At 39.8% G+C, this 17,725-nt stretch overlaps 2 protein-coding genes across 4 annotated transcripts in view; both read left to right on the forward strand.

The window, feature by feature from the left end:
* Window positions 1–17,725, forward strand: part of iqsec1a (IQ motif and Sec7 domain ArfGEF 1a) — a 76,219-nt gene that overhangs the window by 12,305 nt on the left and 46,189 nt on the right. Inside the window, exon 1 of one of the 3 annotated variants that reach the window (XM_055189043.2) lies at window positions 1,978–2,580. The exons of the other annotated variants lie outside the window; for them this stretch is intronic. Coding sequence (XP_055045018.2) covers window positions 2,504–2,580 — 77 coding nt within the window. The 5' untranslated portion in view covers window positions 1,978–2,503. Of the gene's footprint in view, window positions 1–1,977; window positions 2,581–17,725 lie in introns of those variants that run through there. 3 annotated transcript variants of the gene reach the window in all.
* Window positions 11,884–13,760, forward strand: LOC129431761 (uncharacterized). Its single transcript, XM_073874888.1, has 5 exons — window positions 11,884–12,688; window positions 12,779–12,832; window positions 12,930–13,024; window positions 13,117–13,235; window positions 13,319–13,760. Exons 1-5 carry the CDS (start codon window positions 12,357–12,359, stop codon window positions 13,367–13,369), a joined length of 651 nt encoding a protein of 216 aa, XP_073730989.1. The 5' UTR covers window positions 11,884–12,356; the 3' UTR covers window positions 13,370–13,760.

Raw genomic sequence — 17,725 nt, forward strand, 5'->3', positions numbered from 1 at the left:
TGTTTTCATTACCTATATCTGAAAACTTCTTAAGAAATTTTTTTTCCAACTCAGTTTTGGCTTTAATCCAGAGATTAAGTGTGAACTCGACGAGAGATGCTGTCCGCAGCATGCCGTTGCCAAGTCCTCTGTTTTTGTTTGTTTGTTTTTTAAGTTTAGATTTGGACTACTGTTTAAACCATTTCCACCAGTTGTTTGCGCAGTTGTATGCGAATCTGGCAACCCTGGCTGTGCGCTTGCGCAGACGTTCGGTTTGAATTCTATAGAATGTACATGTAAACAAACATTTGAATCAGATTGCGATGTTTAGGGTGCATGTAAACTCTATTGTCGTAACCTTCAATCGTATTTAATTCAGTCGGATTGACAAGATTGTGTGCATTTAAACACAGACTGATGTGCAAATGCCAACTCTGTCAACTGCCCGAAATGCATGCTAAACTCTTGTCGCTTGCAGAGCGAAATCATTGTATATGAAGCAGCTCGAGTTATCAAGTGCTTTCGGCTGTGTCTTCAGCCTCCTGCGCTGATTGGCTGGACTCGTGACTCCCAACTAATCAAATGGGCAGTGGGCAGGTATTGCTGACTAGGGTGCCCTGTACTGTGATCCAATGGGTTTCACTAAATTCTTGGCTGCATCAGAGCCAAAATAGCTTATTTCAAAATTATATTATTTTATGTGCAAATCCGCCTTTAAAATGAACAATGTTTATAATCGACACAATGCCTAATATCGACGTCGGCAATCGGCCAGAGCGATAATTGGTCGACCTCTAGTGCTAGTGTAATGTTTTGACAAAATGAGCCTTGATTTAAAAATTGGTAATAAACATGTATTTTTCTGCAAGCGGTAGGGCTGCACGATAAATGGCATGTGATTGTCATGCGCATCTTGTCAGTAAAGCCAGTTCCTTGATTAGTAGTAAGTGAACTACGGCTTTGTGTAGTAAATGCTGCTTTGTCTGAAAGAAGGTGATTGCGATTTACTAATCATGGAAACCGACTTTACTAATGAGATGCGCATGACTATCGTATGCGATTTATCATGCAGCCCTAGCAAGCAGATGCTCTGGATGTTTTTTTTTTTTTCTGTAGTCTCTAATGAATGCTCTGTAGTGTTTTATATACAAGCGTTTGCTGACTAACAGTTAGTGTTGCCAGATCTTGCACTAAAAAAACAGCGAACAAGAAAAATTCAATAATAAACCGAAATAAATCTAAATGCTTTACCTCAAAGATCAAAATATTGGGACCGGCACCCCCACACTTTATTAACATCAAAAACTTGATCGCTTCATGAGCCAAAAGCCATAAACAGTTAAGCACCAAAATGGTATTTACGTACAAAAAGACGAGGACCTGGCAACACTGCAAGACCGCGCGCTGTGAAGCAGCCTCACAAAAGCGTAAAATACACAACGCCAAGACGGAGGTTTATTGCAAAACACAATGCTGTTATTATTTTGGTCAAAGCTGTGAGTGATAATCACGCGAGACGGCAGAACGTTGCTATATGGTTATTTCTGTGTCAATCATCACATTTTCGGAGTGAGTCTTGTTCCGTACAGACATGACATGAAACGAACATTTAGGGGATTCACTGTGTTTTAGCATTTGTGATAAACTGTTGTATAGGTTTCTATAAGGCTGTGTTAGTTGGTGACCTGTGTGCTGGAGAGTTACTGAAGAGTTATTTTTCATGCTAAAGTCTCACATTTAAGCCCAGTTTGCAGTGAACTTTTAAAGATGCTGTTAAAAGTGTCATTTGTGCTCCTCATAAAGTCTAATCCTTTGGTGGTCTCTGAAACATGGCTGTGCTTCATAGGGCTTTTATCTTTCTTTTATGCAATAGACTTTACCAGTGGAGAACATACAGTACAGTGCGTGCTTTATATGTATGACATCATAGTTTTAGGAATGAGGGAGTCCCTCCCCTCCGACAGCGAAGCCAGCAGGGTATCGCCAGCAAACCATTCGCAAGTTCAGTACTGATGTTGTTGCTAGGCAACCGGCATTCGGCAGATATAGGTGGACATCTCTTCATGCATGCGGCAGATGAAATGCAGTTGTAGAGGGAAAAATCCTGCAGTAGGAATCACCTGTGCTCTGGAAGTTCATCCTCTGATTGAGTATGTGCGAGTGGATCTTTGGATCCGAGCGGTTGGGTTGAAATGCATGTCGGAGACGTCGTCCTCCGTGTGTGCTGGATTTATATATGAAGACACTGGATCTTACGGGTTGGTGCAGTGAGAGCGAATCTATAACTGACCTGGTTTTCATACCAAGGCAGCAAAGCACAGAAGACATCACTGTTGATTATTGGACGACATCTAGATTTAGGATATATGCAGCAATGACGGTTCAAGCAGAAAGCTGTAATCTTTGACTCCCATTAGATGTAGTACAGCACTGCAAGATTGCAGTCATCATCTCTGCTGTGTGAATCTGTGGCTTGTATCTCTCAGGTGAATATGGAGGTTGAAGGTTTTGTTCAGCTTTGAAGATGTCAAGATTCAAAGCTCTGTGTTTAGATTACTGGCAGTTTCTGTGTCTGCAACCCAACAGTGCATTTTTCAAAAGGTAAGTTGGATTCTGCTACACATACTGTAAATACTCTGCTTGAGCTTTGAGATGAAGGCTTCTTAAGCCGGCTGGGAATTTCAGATCCATTCTGAATTGACTGTGTGCCATATTTCCTAATATGTACAGTTACTGTAAGAGGGCTGATGTTGGTAATTGGTAACGAGTAATTATTAAACTAAGAAAACTAACAGTAGTGTTTGTGGCTATACAGCATCTTCTGTACTTTACTCCATTAGTCCAGCAGCATCCCATCCCATTTTGAGAGTTTTTATTGGGATGTTATTTTGACTTCCAATATTGAGATACCTGCACTTCTGACTTTTAGATCAAAGCAATTTAGCATCAAATTTAATGTTGTTTTTGAGGGGAAACCTTATGATTGATGGGCTTGATCTGTATGAGATCAGCAAGCATTGGTCTAAAGATTTATAAAGGTTTATAATCTGAATCTGTCTGCATGTTCAGTTTATTTTTTGCATCTTTCATGTGCTTTCAAATTTCTCTCTGTAATTCAGTTTATACGGTATGTTGAATATCATATAAAGGCAATTCATTTCAGAGCCTACGTCTCATTGATGCAAGTTTTATCTTCACTAGATGAAGTTTCTTGTAGTTGTTCATGAACTGTAATGGTTATAAATTATACTGTATGATAGTGTAGTTTATCCTCAGGTGATATCAAATTTCATTTACTTAATGATTTGGTTTGTTCCAGTTTGTTGTGATGATGGATGGTTTTATCACCCACATCTGGTTTTCATAACCTTTTGTCCTTGAAGGCACAGTGTTAGACGCTGGATTCTTTTTTTAGGATCTTGTTGTTTTGATTTTTCATTTTTGTTTTTGCACTTTAAACGTCATGCATGCACAGATTTGGGAGGGTTACTTGTAAAATATATTTAATTACAGTTACAATTTACTTTGTAAGAAGTAACTTTATCCAAGCACAAACTTATAAAAGTAATGGAATCTGAGAGAGAGAGAGAGAGAGAGAGAGAGAGAGAGAGAGAGAGAGAGAGAGAGAGAGAGAGAGAGAGAGAGAGAGAGAGAGAAAGAGAGAGTTATTTTTAACATAGGAGACATACTGATAGTTTGTACCAGTGTTTCTCAAACTTTTTCTGCCATTCCCCACTTTGGAAGTAGGGAAGGGTTTGCCCAAAAAAATGGTAATCAACAAGGCTTTAAATTTAACTGTTGAAATTTATTTGATTGCGTCATATTTTAAAACATAACAGCATTAAACATTTTCAGTGGATTATTACTTTGCATGAAATAACACTTTTTTTAAAAGTGAATAATAATGCAACTGTGTTTGCATTTTGTCTCGCGATTTAAAAAGAAAGAGGAAAGTGGCGAGATCACATTTTCTGCGTGGTTTTAGATAGGGATGGGCATTTTCCAGTAATTTCCTATTCGAATATTTAAGCTCATAAAGAACGAATATTCGAATATTCGTTTATTTAAATTATGTTAATTAAGACATGCGTCTTTTGTATTTTTCATTTTGTCATAATTTCACAGAAGGCTTATAATTAGGAAATATCCACAACAAGCTAAACTTATATTCTGTATGTATATGTATGTATGTAAGTTGAAAACATTGTAAATTGTATATATATATTTTAAATTCTTCTTAAAAAATATCCTACAGAAAAAACGGCGTTAAAACCCCATGCGGAGTGAAGTCTGAGTCAGTCAAACCCTTAGTTTCAAGTCGGTCGTTAGTATGAATTCATTACTGTTGGATCTTACATACATTATATTATACAAAATATTATACATTAACCCCAAATCTAAGCGAAGTTTGAGGACTTGCGAAGTTTAAAGTTGACAAAGTAGGTTATCATCATTTAAACCCTTAAACAGACTCCAAATAAGAGCCCGGAGCAAACGAAAAAACGCATCTAAGTTACATAACAGACTGCTCAGTCAACATATAAATATCTTCTCAGTTTAGTTTGACATGTATTTGTGAATAAAGTAACCATCTTTACCCTACCTGCTTCAGTGAAAGCCCGTTCTTCTGACTAGATACAACAATAATGCCGGTGCTGCGGAGAAAACTCTTCCTCGTGTTGCACCTGATGATGGTTATCCGATAAAAACAACAGACGGATTGAACAAGATTGAATATCTGTATTTAACATTATTTTACAAATAACGTAAGCTGGCTCGATAGATTATTGTTGACTGTCCAAAGTTACTAACGTTAGCTTAATTTAACAAGATTTCACAAAGACGGAGCTTTGCTTTTAAACAGCCATGTGCAGTTATCCGGTTCATTTTTGAAAGAGCACCGCATATTATAAATGTTCTCCGTTTCGTTTCGGTCTCGTTATTAACAAAATAAAGTAGACTTTATAACAGAAAGCTTACAAATCTCTCATGATGTGTTGATGCGGGCGGCGGAGAAGCACGTTTAATAACACGTGAGCCCTCACTGAGTCCAGTTGCCAAATATGGCGCGGCGCGGCCAAACCCGGAGATAAAAGAAAAAAAACTTAAATTCGTCTGCAATCTGCATTGCCAAACAATCAGAAATATATACAAATTAATGTTCATCTATATCTTACATTTAAGTCTGTAAAAGAGTATAGATGAAGTGAAAAAGCATTAAATAAGTCGTAACCCTTTGGTGGCACATTAAAAACAAACAAACATTCAAATAGCATTTTTTAAATTCGAATTATTATTGCCGATCGAATATTCGAATATCCGTGCCCATCCCTAGTTTTAGACGCAAAATATGAAGCAAATGAGCATCCGTGCATGGCCATTTTTGGTGGGTGCTCTAGCCGAGCACTTACGGGACTGCAGTCTATATGTGTGTGCTGTAGCACTTCTATCCCTAAAACAATACTTGGTTTAAGTGAGAAATCTTTTTCGGGTTATACTCTTTCTAGCTGCAGTGAAAAAGCGTTCTGATGGTTTACTGATAGCTAGGGGTGTGCATTGGCACTGCCCTCACAATTCAATTACGATTCACCAGGTAACGATTCAGTTCGATTCTATGATGCATTGCGATTCTCAACAAAAACGGAAGCATAGCAGCTCATATACCTGAGATGAGAATTTTACACACAGCGTAAGTCTTATCTAGTTTCCCATTAACTTCATAGAATCCGAAATGTGCCCATATGTCCACTTTCCATGAAAAAGAGTGTGTTTTTATTTACCCGTCTATCACAGTCATCTCTCTCTGCCTCAGCCATCTTGATTGTTCTTGTTATGCCCCCGGAAGTAATTGAAACTTCACAACTTTATTGTCCACTCGAGGCCAGAAAATAAACAGAGACATAATTGATTATGGCACTATGTTGCATCGATGCTGAATCGTGCATGCCCTCATTGCAATGCATTGCCGGAATCGATTATTTTTTTTTGCAACCCTGAGTGACCAAGAGAGAAATATCTTTGTTCCACCCCCAAGCCAGTGGGTCATCACTGATATCAGTTGCCTCCTCTTGCAAATAGCACACTAACTCTGAGTCTGCTTGCCGTTTGCGTTCACACAAACTTGAAGACATCTTGCTGGGCGAGATTGTACTTTATATTTTTCATAATTTGTGACATGCAGTAATGGGCACAAAAATGACCAAAATTTCCTCCTGTTTGTCACGCCCCACTTGTAATGTTGTAATGTTCCCATTCCCCACCAGTGGGGCGCGCCCCACACTTTGAAAAACGCTGGCTTAAACCAAAATTTAAAAATTCTATACAAACTCTACACTAGGCTTGCCGCGATAGTCGGTGAAACGGTGATAACCGGTGCTTCAGCCTCTCACCGGTTATATCACTTGCCCACCGCGACACCGTCTTTCACCGTCGTTTTGATATTTTCGAGTAATTAAATCATTTAGTTTCGTTAGAGAGAGCAAACACTTACAACTGAATGTGTCTGTTGTCTGAATTCAGCTGGGCTGAACGAGCGTCACGTCACAGAGCAGCCGTAGGTGTCAGATTTCATTTATTTCTGTCAGAGTTTGCAAGGCGAGCTGGCTGACCAGATGATGACAGAAGCCGCGTGCTTTGCTCGTTTTTGTTATAATATACATATATGATGTTTAATATAAGCGAGATCGTTTTGTTGTTGTGTTTTTCATCAAGAAAAATATTAAACCCATCATTCAAGCAGCGCTTTTATGGAGATAGCCGGTTGCTCTGCTTGGGACTGGCGGGTTCTTTGAGAATTACCTGCACACATTGACTCAAGCACTTTAGTAAACCAGCTGTTTCACTCGCATTGCACGCAAATTCATAGGCGATTTAATGCAGCTTACGCAAGCGCTGCATTTAAACAGTTGCGTAATTCAAAAGTGAAAGTAAAATGTGCACGTCTGCATGCGCATTTATAAGCCCCTCCCACTCGGTGATACCGGGATCACCGAGTTTGTGACGCGCCGATTAACCGGTGGGAAAATTACGTCACCGCGGCAACCCTACTCTACACAATCTACAGGTACATATTAGTTTATTTTAGGAGAAAGCGAGTCGTCTTGAAGGAACACAGTAGTACGTTAGTTTGCTATATACCTTGTTTACCTTGTTTTTCTATTGCCTAGACTAATATCTGTTGTGATTAAGAAAACTTGCTTGCTTGCTTGTTTAGTTAATATACTCGTTCATTGACTATTAATTGTTATAGTTCGGCTCTGTTTGTTTGTTAGCTCCTGTTAGCATGTTTGTTAGCCTCTGTTCGTAAGTGCTTTGTTTGTTTACTTGTGTGTTCTAGCCAAAAAGTTTTTTATTTTACTAGTTTTGCACTTAAAGCGCGTAGTGAGTTGATCACAGTTTTGATACTTGTACCAGTGACGTCATTCAAGCTTTTGTTTAGCTAATTGCTAATCCGCGTGCAGCGACCGTAGGTTATATAAGCATCCTGTTTACCAAGCTACCTCAGGAGAAAGCTACTCGTCTTGAAGGGAACAGCTGGGGTTTATGCTCTTACTTAAAGGCGGAGTCCACGATGTTTGAAAAACGCGTTGGAAAAGGAGACGGGCCGACTACCAAAACACACTTATAGCCAATCAAATCAAATCAAATGCCAGGTTGCGTATGTGTGGGGCGGGTCTATCAACAGAAGGTCCAGATTCTATTGGGGTAGGGGCGTGTTTGTTTAGGTGATTTCAAATATCAACATTGGCTTTCAAACATCATGGACTCCGCCTTTAAACCATGCCTCAGTGTTGGCGCTGCAGCCCTCTTCGTGTGAAGACCTACGAGTGTAAAGACCTGCGACGCTCCCTGTGTGACACCGTTGAGCAAGGACACCGACAAGGCACTTAAGTATTGTTTACTTTATTTTTTTCACATACTATTTATGTTTTATACTTTTAAATACCAATGTGTTTTCAGTACATTCCTGTCATTCACAACAGACACCACCCGAGTTTCCGACGTAAGACACAACATACTCACTCTATTGTGCGACCAATCCACAACTCACCCTCCAACACCTCTGTCTTTTTCTGTGGGACTCTGGAACTGCCAGTCTGCCATCAACAAATCCGACTTCATCCATGCCTTTGTCATGCTGTCGGCCTACAACATCCTAGCTCTGACTGAGACATGGATTTGTCCAGAGCACTCGGCCACACCCACCGACCGCCCTCTAACAGCTTTTGAATGCCATGTTGTTAACAAATGTGTTCTCTCCACATTTCCTGAAGACGGCAGACCTCTCATCATACCCTGGGACTTAAACATCCACTTGGAGAAACCCTACGCCATGGATTTCCACACACTTACCTCCTGATTCGACCTAACTTGCCTCACTACTGCTGCCACTCACAGATCAGGAAACCAGCTTAATTATATGTATGACCATTTTTTTGGTCATCACTTTCAACAAACACCTTCCTACATCACACACACCCACGCCCCTCCAGTTTATTTCAGGTGTAATCTTCACTCTCTCTCCCCTAGTACCCTTTCCACTCAGGTGGCATCTTCTCTTCCATCTCACTTCCTGTCTTTAGTTGCTAATGCTTTCACTGACACATGCTCTACTCTAATATCATGTTTAGATACTCTTTGTCCTCTGTCATTCAGACCAGCTCGTGCTACTTCCTCTTGCCCATGGTTGTCCGAAATTCTCATGCGAGCAACAGACTACATTCAGGCCTACTGAAAGGAAATGACGCAAGTCTAACAACCGTGTTGTTCTCTGTCATTTCTAGGCACTTCTCTCCTCTTTCTCTACTACTGTCACTACAGCTAAAACATCCTACTTTACCACCAAGGTAACTACCACTGCATGAAAAGTGGAATTTTCGTCAGAATGTGGCACTGTAGATTGCTGTGAAACTCCAAGTTTACGACTGCGCACGACAATTTGCAGCCAACACCGAAAACTGCCGTAAGTTGTCAGAAGTTGACGTGGGTCTTGCTTGGAAGTTGTCCCCCCTTCCCCTAATTCTAGGGGAGGCTTTAACATGTAAATGAACATGCTGTGAGCTATACAAATGCAAATCAGGGTAGCAGCTGGGGGAGTTTTACTCAGGTGACATTCTGAGAGGTTTTAAACCTTGATTTTAAGAAAATCTTTGGTATCAGTAAAGCCAAATTACAGACTCTTAAATTTTAGTTTGAATTTATTTATTTTTAAAGTATGCTAGACTGTTAACACATTGTCTTCATGATGTAAACATCACTTAATATTTTGAGTTATGGACATTTACTTAAAAAATCTTAGTTCATTTAACTTTTAAGTGTATAAAATTAATTAAACTAAAACATTCAAGGGAATGTTGTAAGGAACACCCATAATCCTTTGTCTCAGAATATAACGATTATTTAAGATTTTTTACAGAATTAAGAACTAATAAGAACTTTAACTACTTAAATATTTGTTAAAATGTCATAGAGGTTTATGCTCTAATATTATTCATGTTGTTTAGTTTAAAATGATAAATTACCATTTTTGTAAATGAAAGTCCCCGTTCAGGTGATCAGTGTTAATTGACATAAACAACACATTGTATTGTATTGTGTTTCAGTGGAGAATCAAGTTTATTTAATGACTGACTAAGTCATGAGTTTTGTGTTATAATACCATTTATAACACTAAGAGAATTATAATTATACATTAATTAAAAATATTTTTTTTTCAACTCAGTTAACTAAGTGGAGATGTTGGACAGAGTAATTCAAAATCAACTTTAAGTTTAATGACAATCATTTATCAAACTTTTCTTCACCATTTATCACAATACTTTCAAAATATTTTTTCCTAATAATTTTTAAACTATCCCTTTAAGTAGATTCAATTTATCCAGGCTAACAGTGTATATTAATTACTCTGTATGTAATTAGCAATAACCAATGTTAGGTAAAAAAGATACACCAAACTATTTATTTCAACAATGTTAATTGGTTTCCGAGAGTTTTAATCAGGCTCAATTTGTCCATTCTATGCAAACACCATCAAACAACATGTCAAACAACAAAATGTCTGTCCGGATGGGAATGAAGCAAGGTAACTTGTGCAATTACATCACAGCTCAAATACTGTGCATAGTGGCATGACTACAGTTTATTGAATTCACATACTGGTAATCCTGCCATACTTGTCCATCATTTACATCTCCTAACACACCCTTTGGCAGTTCCCGCTTTCGCCTTTCATCTAATTTCTCTTCAAATCCAAGTCTTTTAACAAGTCCTCCCAGAGACTGCACAACACTCTTGTAACAGTAAGAACGTATTGGATGGACATACTCTTCACCGCTCGAATATGTAGCCTTTCTTAGCAAGGCAGAGCCATATTTCTTCCTTAATGCAGACCTCTGCTGTGGGTGATTGTAGAACGGGATGTGACCACAAGTCCTGCAAACCTTTGTACCATCCCGTCTGCGCTCATAGGTTTCAGTAAGCATGTACACTGTCATACATTTTGGACAAACCACATACTGTAACGAAGTCGTCACGGAGGATACCAGTCAATTTTATCATGGCCAATAGTTTCATCAACAAGTGTTCTGTTTTTTCACTTCTGGACTGATCACTTCCATGCTCCTCCCCATCTTGTATGTGAGGATAGACTTCACTCTGCTCCTCAGCAAGGATTTCCCCCTCTTCATCCACATAGTCATCCTATAGAAATTTAAAGGACATATTTAAAACACATGCAATGCACATACTCAGCACCACCATTAGACCATTAGAGATTGAAAAGTCCATCATGAATATGGCCATTTGAGATTGAAAACCCCATCGTTAATATGGTCATTTGAGATTTAAAAAGAACATAATTAATATGGTCATTTCTCATCAATATGGCCATTTGAGTATGAAAAGATTTGAAAACTGTAGTTGGAAAAGATCATGTGCATCTCAAACAGCTAGCTTTATCTTAGTGCAATGAACCAGTTAAGTACTTTGTGGGAACTTCATCCACTTCAACTTCATTTTAGTTTTTTTTATACTTTATAAAGTGTGTTTATACTTTAGTTGCTTTCATTAGTTAACTAACAGAAATTTGAGAGTGGAAAACAATAATGTGGGTGAAACATGTTAGGTTTTCCCATTTTAGCTCTGGATTAGCATGTACTGAACTTTATACTGGTATATCCAAATGTAATTTCATGCTTACCACACAACAGGAGATGTCCAGGAAAAGATGAATGCTTTGTTCATCTGCTGTTTCGTCTGAAAAACAACAAACAGAAGATACCGTTATGCATTATAACGCGATATTCCTATTTAATTATAAATTAATTTATACTATTAAAATAACAACAACAGTGATAATCAACCACATTTAACTAGACCAGGGGTCTCCAACCTTTTTGTGAGCAAGGGCTGCCACAATAGATAAAACATGCTGGATGGCTACTTTTTGATATAGCATACTCAAAACGTTTTTGTTTAACTTGTTGATTTTATTTTATTTTATTTTACTTGTTGATATGTTTTAGTATCGTTTAAAAATGCTAACATATGTAAAGCAAGCCAAGCTTATATACAAATATGTAATTCTGCTCACCGTTGTCTGAACTGCAATTCGCTGGGTGCATTTCTTCAAATTCTTCAATCACTTTTTTTCTGGGTCCTCGGATTTCATTTCACTTTCACCAATCTCTCTAACTCCAGTAAAGTTATCCTCCGGGTCTTTACACATGACAGGACATCACTCACAGCGGGTTCATGACTGGATAGCAGCAGGCTCTGTACGTTATCTGACCTGACGTAGTCCTTTTGGATTTTTTCTCCCAAACTCCATTTTTGAAATAGCGCTTTCTGTGTGGTCAAAATACTGTGTATGACACAGTTCAGTGTTGCAATGTTCACTGAAGCGCCAAGGTCGTTTCTTCAGTCTTGGGACTTCCATCTTTCAACTGATAGCACACTGTGTTGATATCACACAGAGCACATCGCGTTTGTTGTTTATATCATAGATATGTATAAAGGCTAGATGGCTCGTCCGCGCTGCTGGCCAATTGAGGGCAACGTCCGCATTTTGGCGGCCATCTTACGACGGGGCGCTCGCTCACTCGTGGCATTGAGTTTTAGTGGTGCGGTTGCTTTTGGATGGCCATGACTTGCTTAGTTTTTTACCGATTTTCAAACGGTTTGGTTTGTTATAAACGTCAAAGATGTACCTATGACACTGCATACCTATACTAAAAATAAAAAATAAATTCATGAAACATGTTAAAGCATCCAGAATTATAGCCACGTTAATAACGTGTGTAAAAACCCAAACCGTTTGAAAATCGGTAGAAAATTGAGCAAGTTATGGTCATTTAAAAGTACCTGCACCATTAAACTCAATGCTACGAGTGAGCGAGCGCCCTGTCCTAAGATGGCCGCCAGGTGATGCCGTTAGGGACTCCGCCTTGAGCCATCTAGCCTTTATACAAACCGGCACATCGCGTTTGTTGTTTATATCATACGCATGCGCGCACGTCTCACAAGATTTTCCTTATATCAATAACCTCGCGTGTGATTGGAGGAGCCCGACAGGCTTCTCGCCTTCGTCCAATCGCGTGCGAGGTCATGGCCACGGCTCACACAGCAGTACAAGAGGACCATTAAGCGATGTTTGGTTTGGTGTTTGTAACTCTCCAAGAAGAGAAGACGGGTGCACAATCCCAAGATTGCGGTAAGAATAATTTTATGTAAAAGCATATTTTTAAGTAGCCCAAGCTGTGTGTTTTATTGCTTAGAGGTGTTTTTGTCTTGTAATTTTTAGGAGGCTGTACGGCGTCTCTGAGGCACACTGCAGGCGCTTTGAACCAGAGCAAAGGTAACGTTACGATTTAAAGAATATGCTTTTATTCTTGTATAAGGAAATAGATACGTTAATAGATCCGAGCTTAAACCCGCACATTTTGTTTTCACAGACTAACGTCGCCTCATAACGAAGCCGTGACCTCCTATTTGGTTGGGTCTATTTTAGCAAGTCCACATTTAACTGCTGAGAATGACGACATTGTTTGTAAGTATAACTTCTAATGTTTTTCCTCGTTTCTTGTTTAATTGTACCGTGACTCTGTTTATTAATACCAGTCTCATTTAATTGTTTTCCAGCTGCCTGTAAGACGTATTATGAGTCGGTTCACCGGAGCTTCAGATACAAACAACCTGAACTCGCATCGCGGGCGGAAAATGCGAAAAGTTTAGCTCGGAGTCGATCCAGAAGAAAAAGGGTAAGATTTATTATATTAGATCAGTTTTTTGTCAATGTGAGTATTTTTCGGGTTACTTATTGTCTTTATTGATTATATTACAGTTGCTGGAAGCGAGACGAAGTGTGCTGGCTGAGGGTGAGATGGACATTTGAAAGTGCGCCACCATAGATCTCATGTCTGATGAAGACGGCATTGTTGACGGGGTGTCTGGATGGATTGTACGGCCACCGCCCTCTCGCAGCCTGGAACTCTCCGAGCTCTGTGCCACGCTGCAATTCAGATTAGAGGCGATACCAAAGTACAGGGGAACTCACCATATATGCCTGCAAAAGCGACTTTTTACAACGTTTTTGAGTTTTCTTTTTCTTTTTTCAACACTTGAGAACTTTGAAAAAGATTTTTAGGGATCTTTCCCGAATGTCTTGGGCACTTTTTGACGTGTTTGGAGGACAACATAAGAGACATTATGCTGCTTTGTACATAGTTGTGTGTTTCTAATTAAAGCTCTTTCTTTGAATAAACAGCTGTGTGTTTATAAATAAACCTCTTTGTTTTCTCTGATATTTCTTGTTGGTGTGAATAATGAAGTACATAGCACAATAACATTATTATATAAAAAATTAATATCACATAAATTATTTATTTATTATTATTATTATTATTGGGGTTTACATTTATAATGAGCCAGGGTGCCCAATAACCCCCCTCTTTAGAGTAACGGCCCGACTTGAATTTACTCACTCGGCATTGGCTGAAGCCACCCCTCCCAAACAAGAAAAATCCCCCGCGATTGGTTTGAACTGAGTAATCTGCCAACCATTCACGGGAGATTTTACTTGTTTAAAAGTAGTGGCTTCAGCCAATACTGAGTGAGTACATTCAAGTGGGCAGTTACTCTAGTTTCGCTGCTATTCACATGCTAATTAGACTAGAGACGCTTTACCTGGCCGGCAGAGGTTTCGCTGCTATTCATATGCTAATTAGAGGCATCGTACACCCGCGGGGCTCTCCATCTGCGTCATGGTTCGTTTACGACAATTTGTGACACAGACGAACGCGACGCTCGCTGCCTGTAAATTGAGGAAAGCTGCCGAAAATTAGGGAGATTTTCGGGAGCCTACAGGCGCTTACGGGGACGAAAATCCCACTTTTCATGCAGTGTACGCACCAAACACAAGGCCGCTGTTCAAAACTTTCAACTCTCTCCTCTGTTCCCCCCCACTCACCTCTTCTTTGTCAGCTGATGACTTTTCAAATGTTTTCACCAACAAAACTTCATCTATCAGTAACCAATTATCTTCACCATGTATCTTGGAATACATTACACTTACATATGACTTCAATTTCTTCTCTTTCTCTCAGCCCACTGACACCGAAGTTATTCATCTTCTCTCTACCCAACCACATGCCCCCTTGACCCAATCCCCTCCCATTTATTACAGGCCAATTTAGACACGCTCACACCAGCACACATCATCAACACCTCCCTCCTCACAGACACATTTCCATCCACTTTCTAGCTGGCCCTGGTCACGCCACTGCTTAAAAAAGCCATGCTGAACCACTCTCTTACTGGCTGTTACAGACCAGTCTCATTTCTTCTGTTCTGTTTTTAACCAAGTTTCCTCTTTTCTTTCTCAGAACAACCTACTCGATGACGAGCAGTCAGGCTTCAAATGCAACCACTCCACCGAAACAGCGCTGTTAGCGGTCATGGAAGCAATACGACTAGCTAAAGCAGAATCCAAATCCTCAGTTCTGATTTTACTAGACCTATCTGCATTCTTTGACACAGTCAATCCTCAGATACTACTTGCCACCTTATCATCGCTAGGGACAACGGGTACTCCCCTCCAATGGTTCAAATCTGATCTCTCCGAGAGATCTTTCAGGGTGTCATGGAAGGGTGCGCGGTCCACAGCTTACCAGATGGTCCCTTAGGGATCAGTGCTTGGTCCACTCCTTTTTTCCATCTACACAACATCCTTAGGACCTTTCATACAGGCACATGGATTGTCCTACCACTGCTATGGTGTTGACACACAGATCTTCTTTTTCATTTCACCCAGGTTATCCCACCATAGCGGCAAGCATTAAAGCATGCTTAGAAGACATCTCGGCTTGGATGAAGAAACACCACCTCCAGCTAAATCTTGCTAAAACGCCGTTACTTGTTTTTCCGGCACAACCCACGCTACAGCACGACCTATCCGATCAACTGGGCAACAAAACCATTTCTCCTTCCAAAACGGCAAGAAACCTCTGTGTTGTCTTTGATGATGAACTGTCTTTCTCTTATAACATTTCAAAGACAGCGCAATCATGCCGTTTTGCGTTATACAATATCAGAAAGATACGGACATGTCTCACAGAGAATGCTGCACAACTTCTGATTCAGGCCCTTGTAATCTCCAGGCTGGACTACTGCAATGCTCTTTTTGCTGGCCTTCCTGTACGGTCTATTAAACCACTTCAATTAATTCAGAACGCAGCAGCTTGGATCATCCTCCAGGAACCCAAAAGGGTTCATGTAACGCAACTCTTAATCTCTCTCCACTGGCTACCGATTGAAGCGTGTATCAGGTTCAAGTCGCTACTACGTACTTAGACCTTTCACTAGGACCACACCGGCATACTTTCACACCTTCATACATTCCTACACCACATCCAGAACGTTACGTTCAACCAAAGAGAGGCGTCTTGTGTTACCTTCACAAAGAGGCACTAAATCACGTTCCTGCTCATTTTCCTTCACTTCTCCCTGCTGGTGGAATGATCTTCCTATTGCAATCCGGTCAGCCACATCTCTTGCAACATTCAAAAAAGAATTAAAAACCCATCCCTTCCAAATATACTTGACACAGATATTCACCACATTTCTTTCTCTTCTCCCATTTAAAAAACAAAAACAAAAAAAAATATTAACTTTATTTTTCTCAGGTATTGTTTCGGGATAGTGAATTCTTGTGTCTTGTTAAAGCACCTTTTTATACTATTGCCTCCCTATGACACATCACTTTTATTGTTTCTGAATCTTTGTCGCTTTGGATAAAAGCATCTGCTGAATGCCTAATGTAAATGTGTAAATGTACATTTTAAAATGCTCACTGAAGCCTTGATCTTTCTTAATGTGGCATGGGACGTTGGCAGTGGAAGTTCCCCTACCTCTACAGCGAACATATTTTTTGTAACATCTCTGCAGTAAGAGATTGAGAAGGTATGTAAGTAGACTACTCTTGTATTAATTTGTACAGTTTCCAGAACCACTAGAAAACTTACAATTGGAATCAAACCAACCACAGCATTTTAAAGCACTAACAAACACAACATTTTAGTTAACATAATTTTCCCCACCGGGAGCATTGCCTGAACTAGCTGTGATACAGTCTGTGTCTGAGGAGATTGAAGATGTATGTTGTTAGCGCATGCACCAGCATGTGGCTCACAGGAGTCATCACTGGCTATGTTTACATAAGCAGGACCCCAGCCGCGAGAGGACCGCATCTGCGAGAGGCACGAGCCCAAGCATCCTTTTTGTAGAGCGAGAGATAGAGCCAGATGTCGCGGGTGCAGGCGGAGAAGTGTGTCCTTGTCTGTGGTATAGTGCTGACAGGGAGGTACACACATCTTGAACTTTTTAGACATACATTAGATTTATGCAAACGTACAGTACACACAGTCACTTGCTGAGGCACAAAAAGCGAGTATGCTTGTTTGGGATGCCCTCTTATACCCCGGTCTGCGCTGCACCCCTCTCATCTCATTATTAGTTTATTTGATACACGTACTTCTGATCAGTCAAGCCGAGGTATTCCCCAAAGCGTGACTATGGAGACAGCTTCTCGTTTCCTTCTCAGGGAACCTGGGTTACATACGTAAACTGAGACGTATTGACTCATTTACATTTAGTAAATCTGGCCCTAAATGTAAATGGATACATACTTTTTGTGACCCTGTCATGTAGTTTCCTGGAGGTGGTTTCGTTTAAAGATGCCGGAAAATCTTTATTAAAGGTGTTCTCTGCGGTTTCTTAAGAAGAGGAATCTTCGCAAAGTAAATAAGAAACTACATGGTTACATGCTTTGGTGTTATCCAAATTTTAGGAATGCACTCTATATTTTACAACCCAACATTCTAATGTAAAGAATGTATAAGCAGACTTTTAATTAACAGACTAGAAAACCAAACTGAATACAAGAACAGCTGTTACTTCAAGCTCAACTTGCACATAAAGAAAGGCAACAGCCATTTTAGTGTTGTATTTGATTTGGTCTTATTAACTTAGAAGTCCTCTGCAGTACCCTTAACTTTACAGATTTAGGAGCAAGTTTTAGCACTAAAATCGCACATATCGGACTACACCACTGCATTCAATATGAAATTTGCATCCGATCAACCTCAGTCAAATTGATTAAGGTGTTTACATGAAGGCTTTTCAGTCAGATTGAGCCATCACTACGATTACAAACAAATTATTTGGTTGCATGTAAGTGTAGCTTCTGACAACA

The sequence above is a fragment of the Misgurnus anguillicaudatus genome, chromosome 13 (genome assembly GCF_027580225.2).
Source record: "Misgurnus anguillicaudatus chromosome 13, ASM2758022v2, whole genome shotgun sequence".
Classification (NCBI taxonomy): Eukaryota; Metazoa; Chordata; class Actinopteri; order Cypriniformes; family Cobitidae; genus Misgurnus; species Misgurnus anguillicaudatus.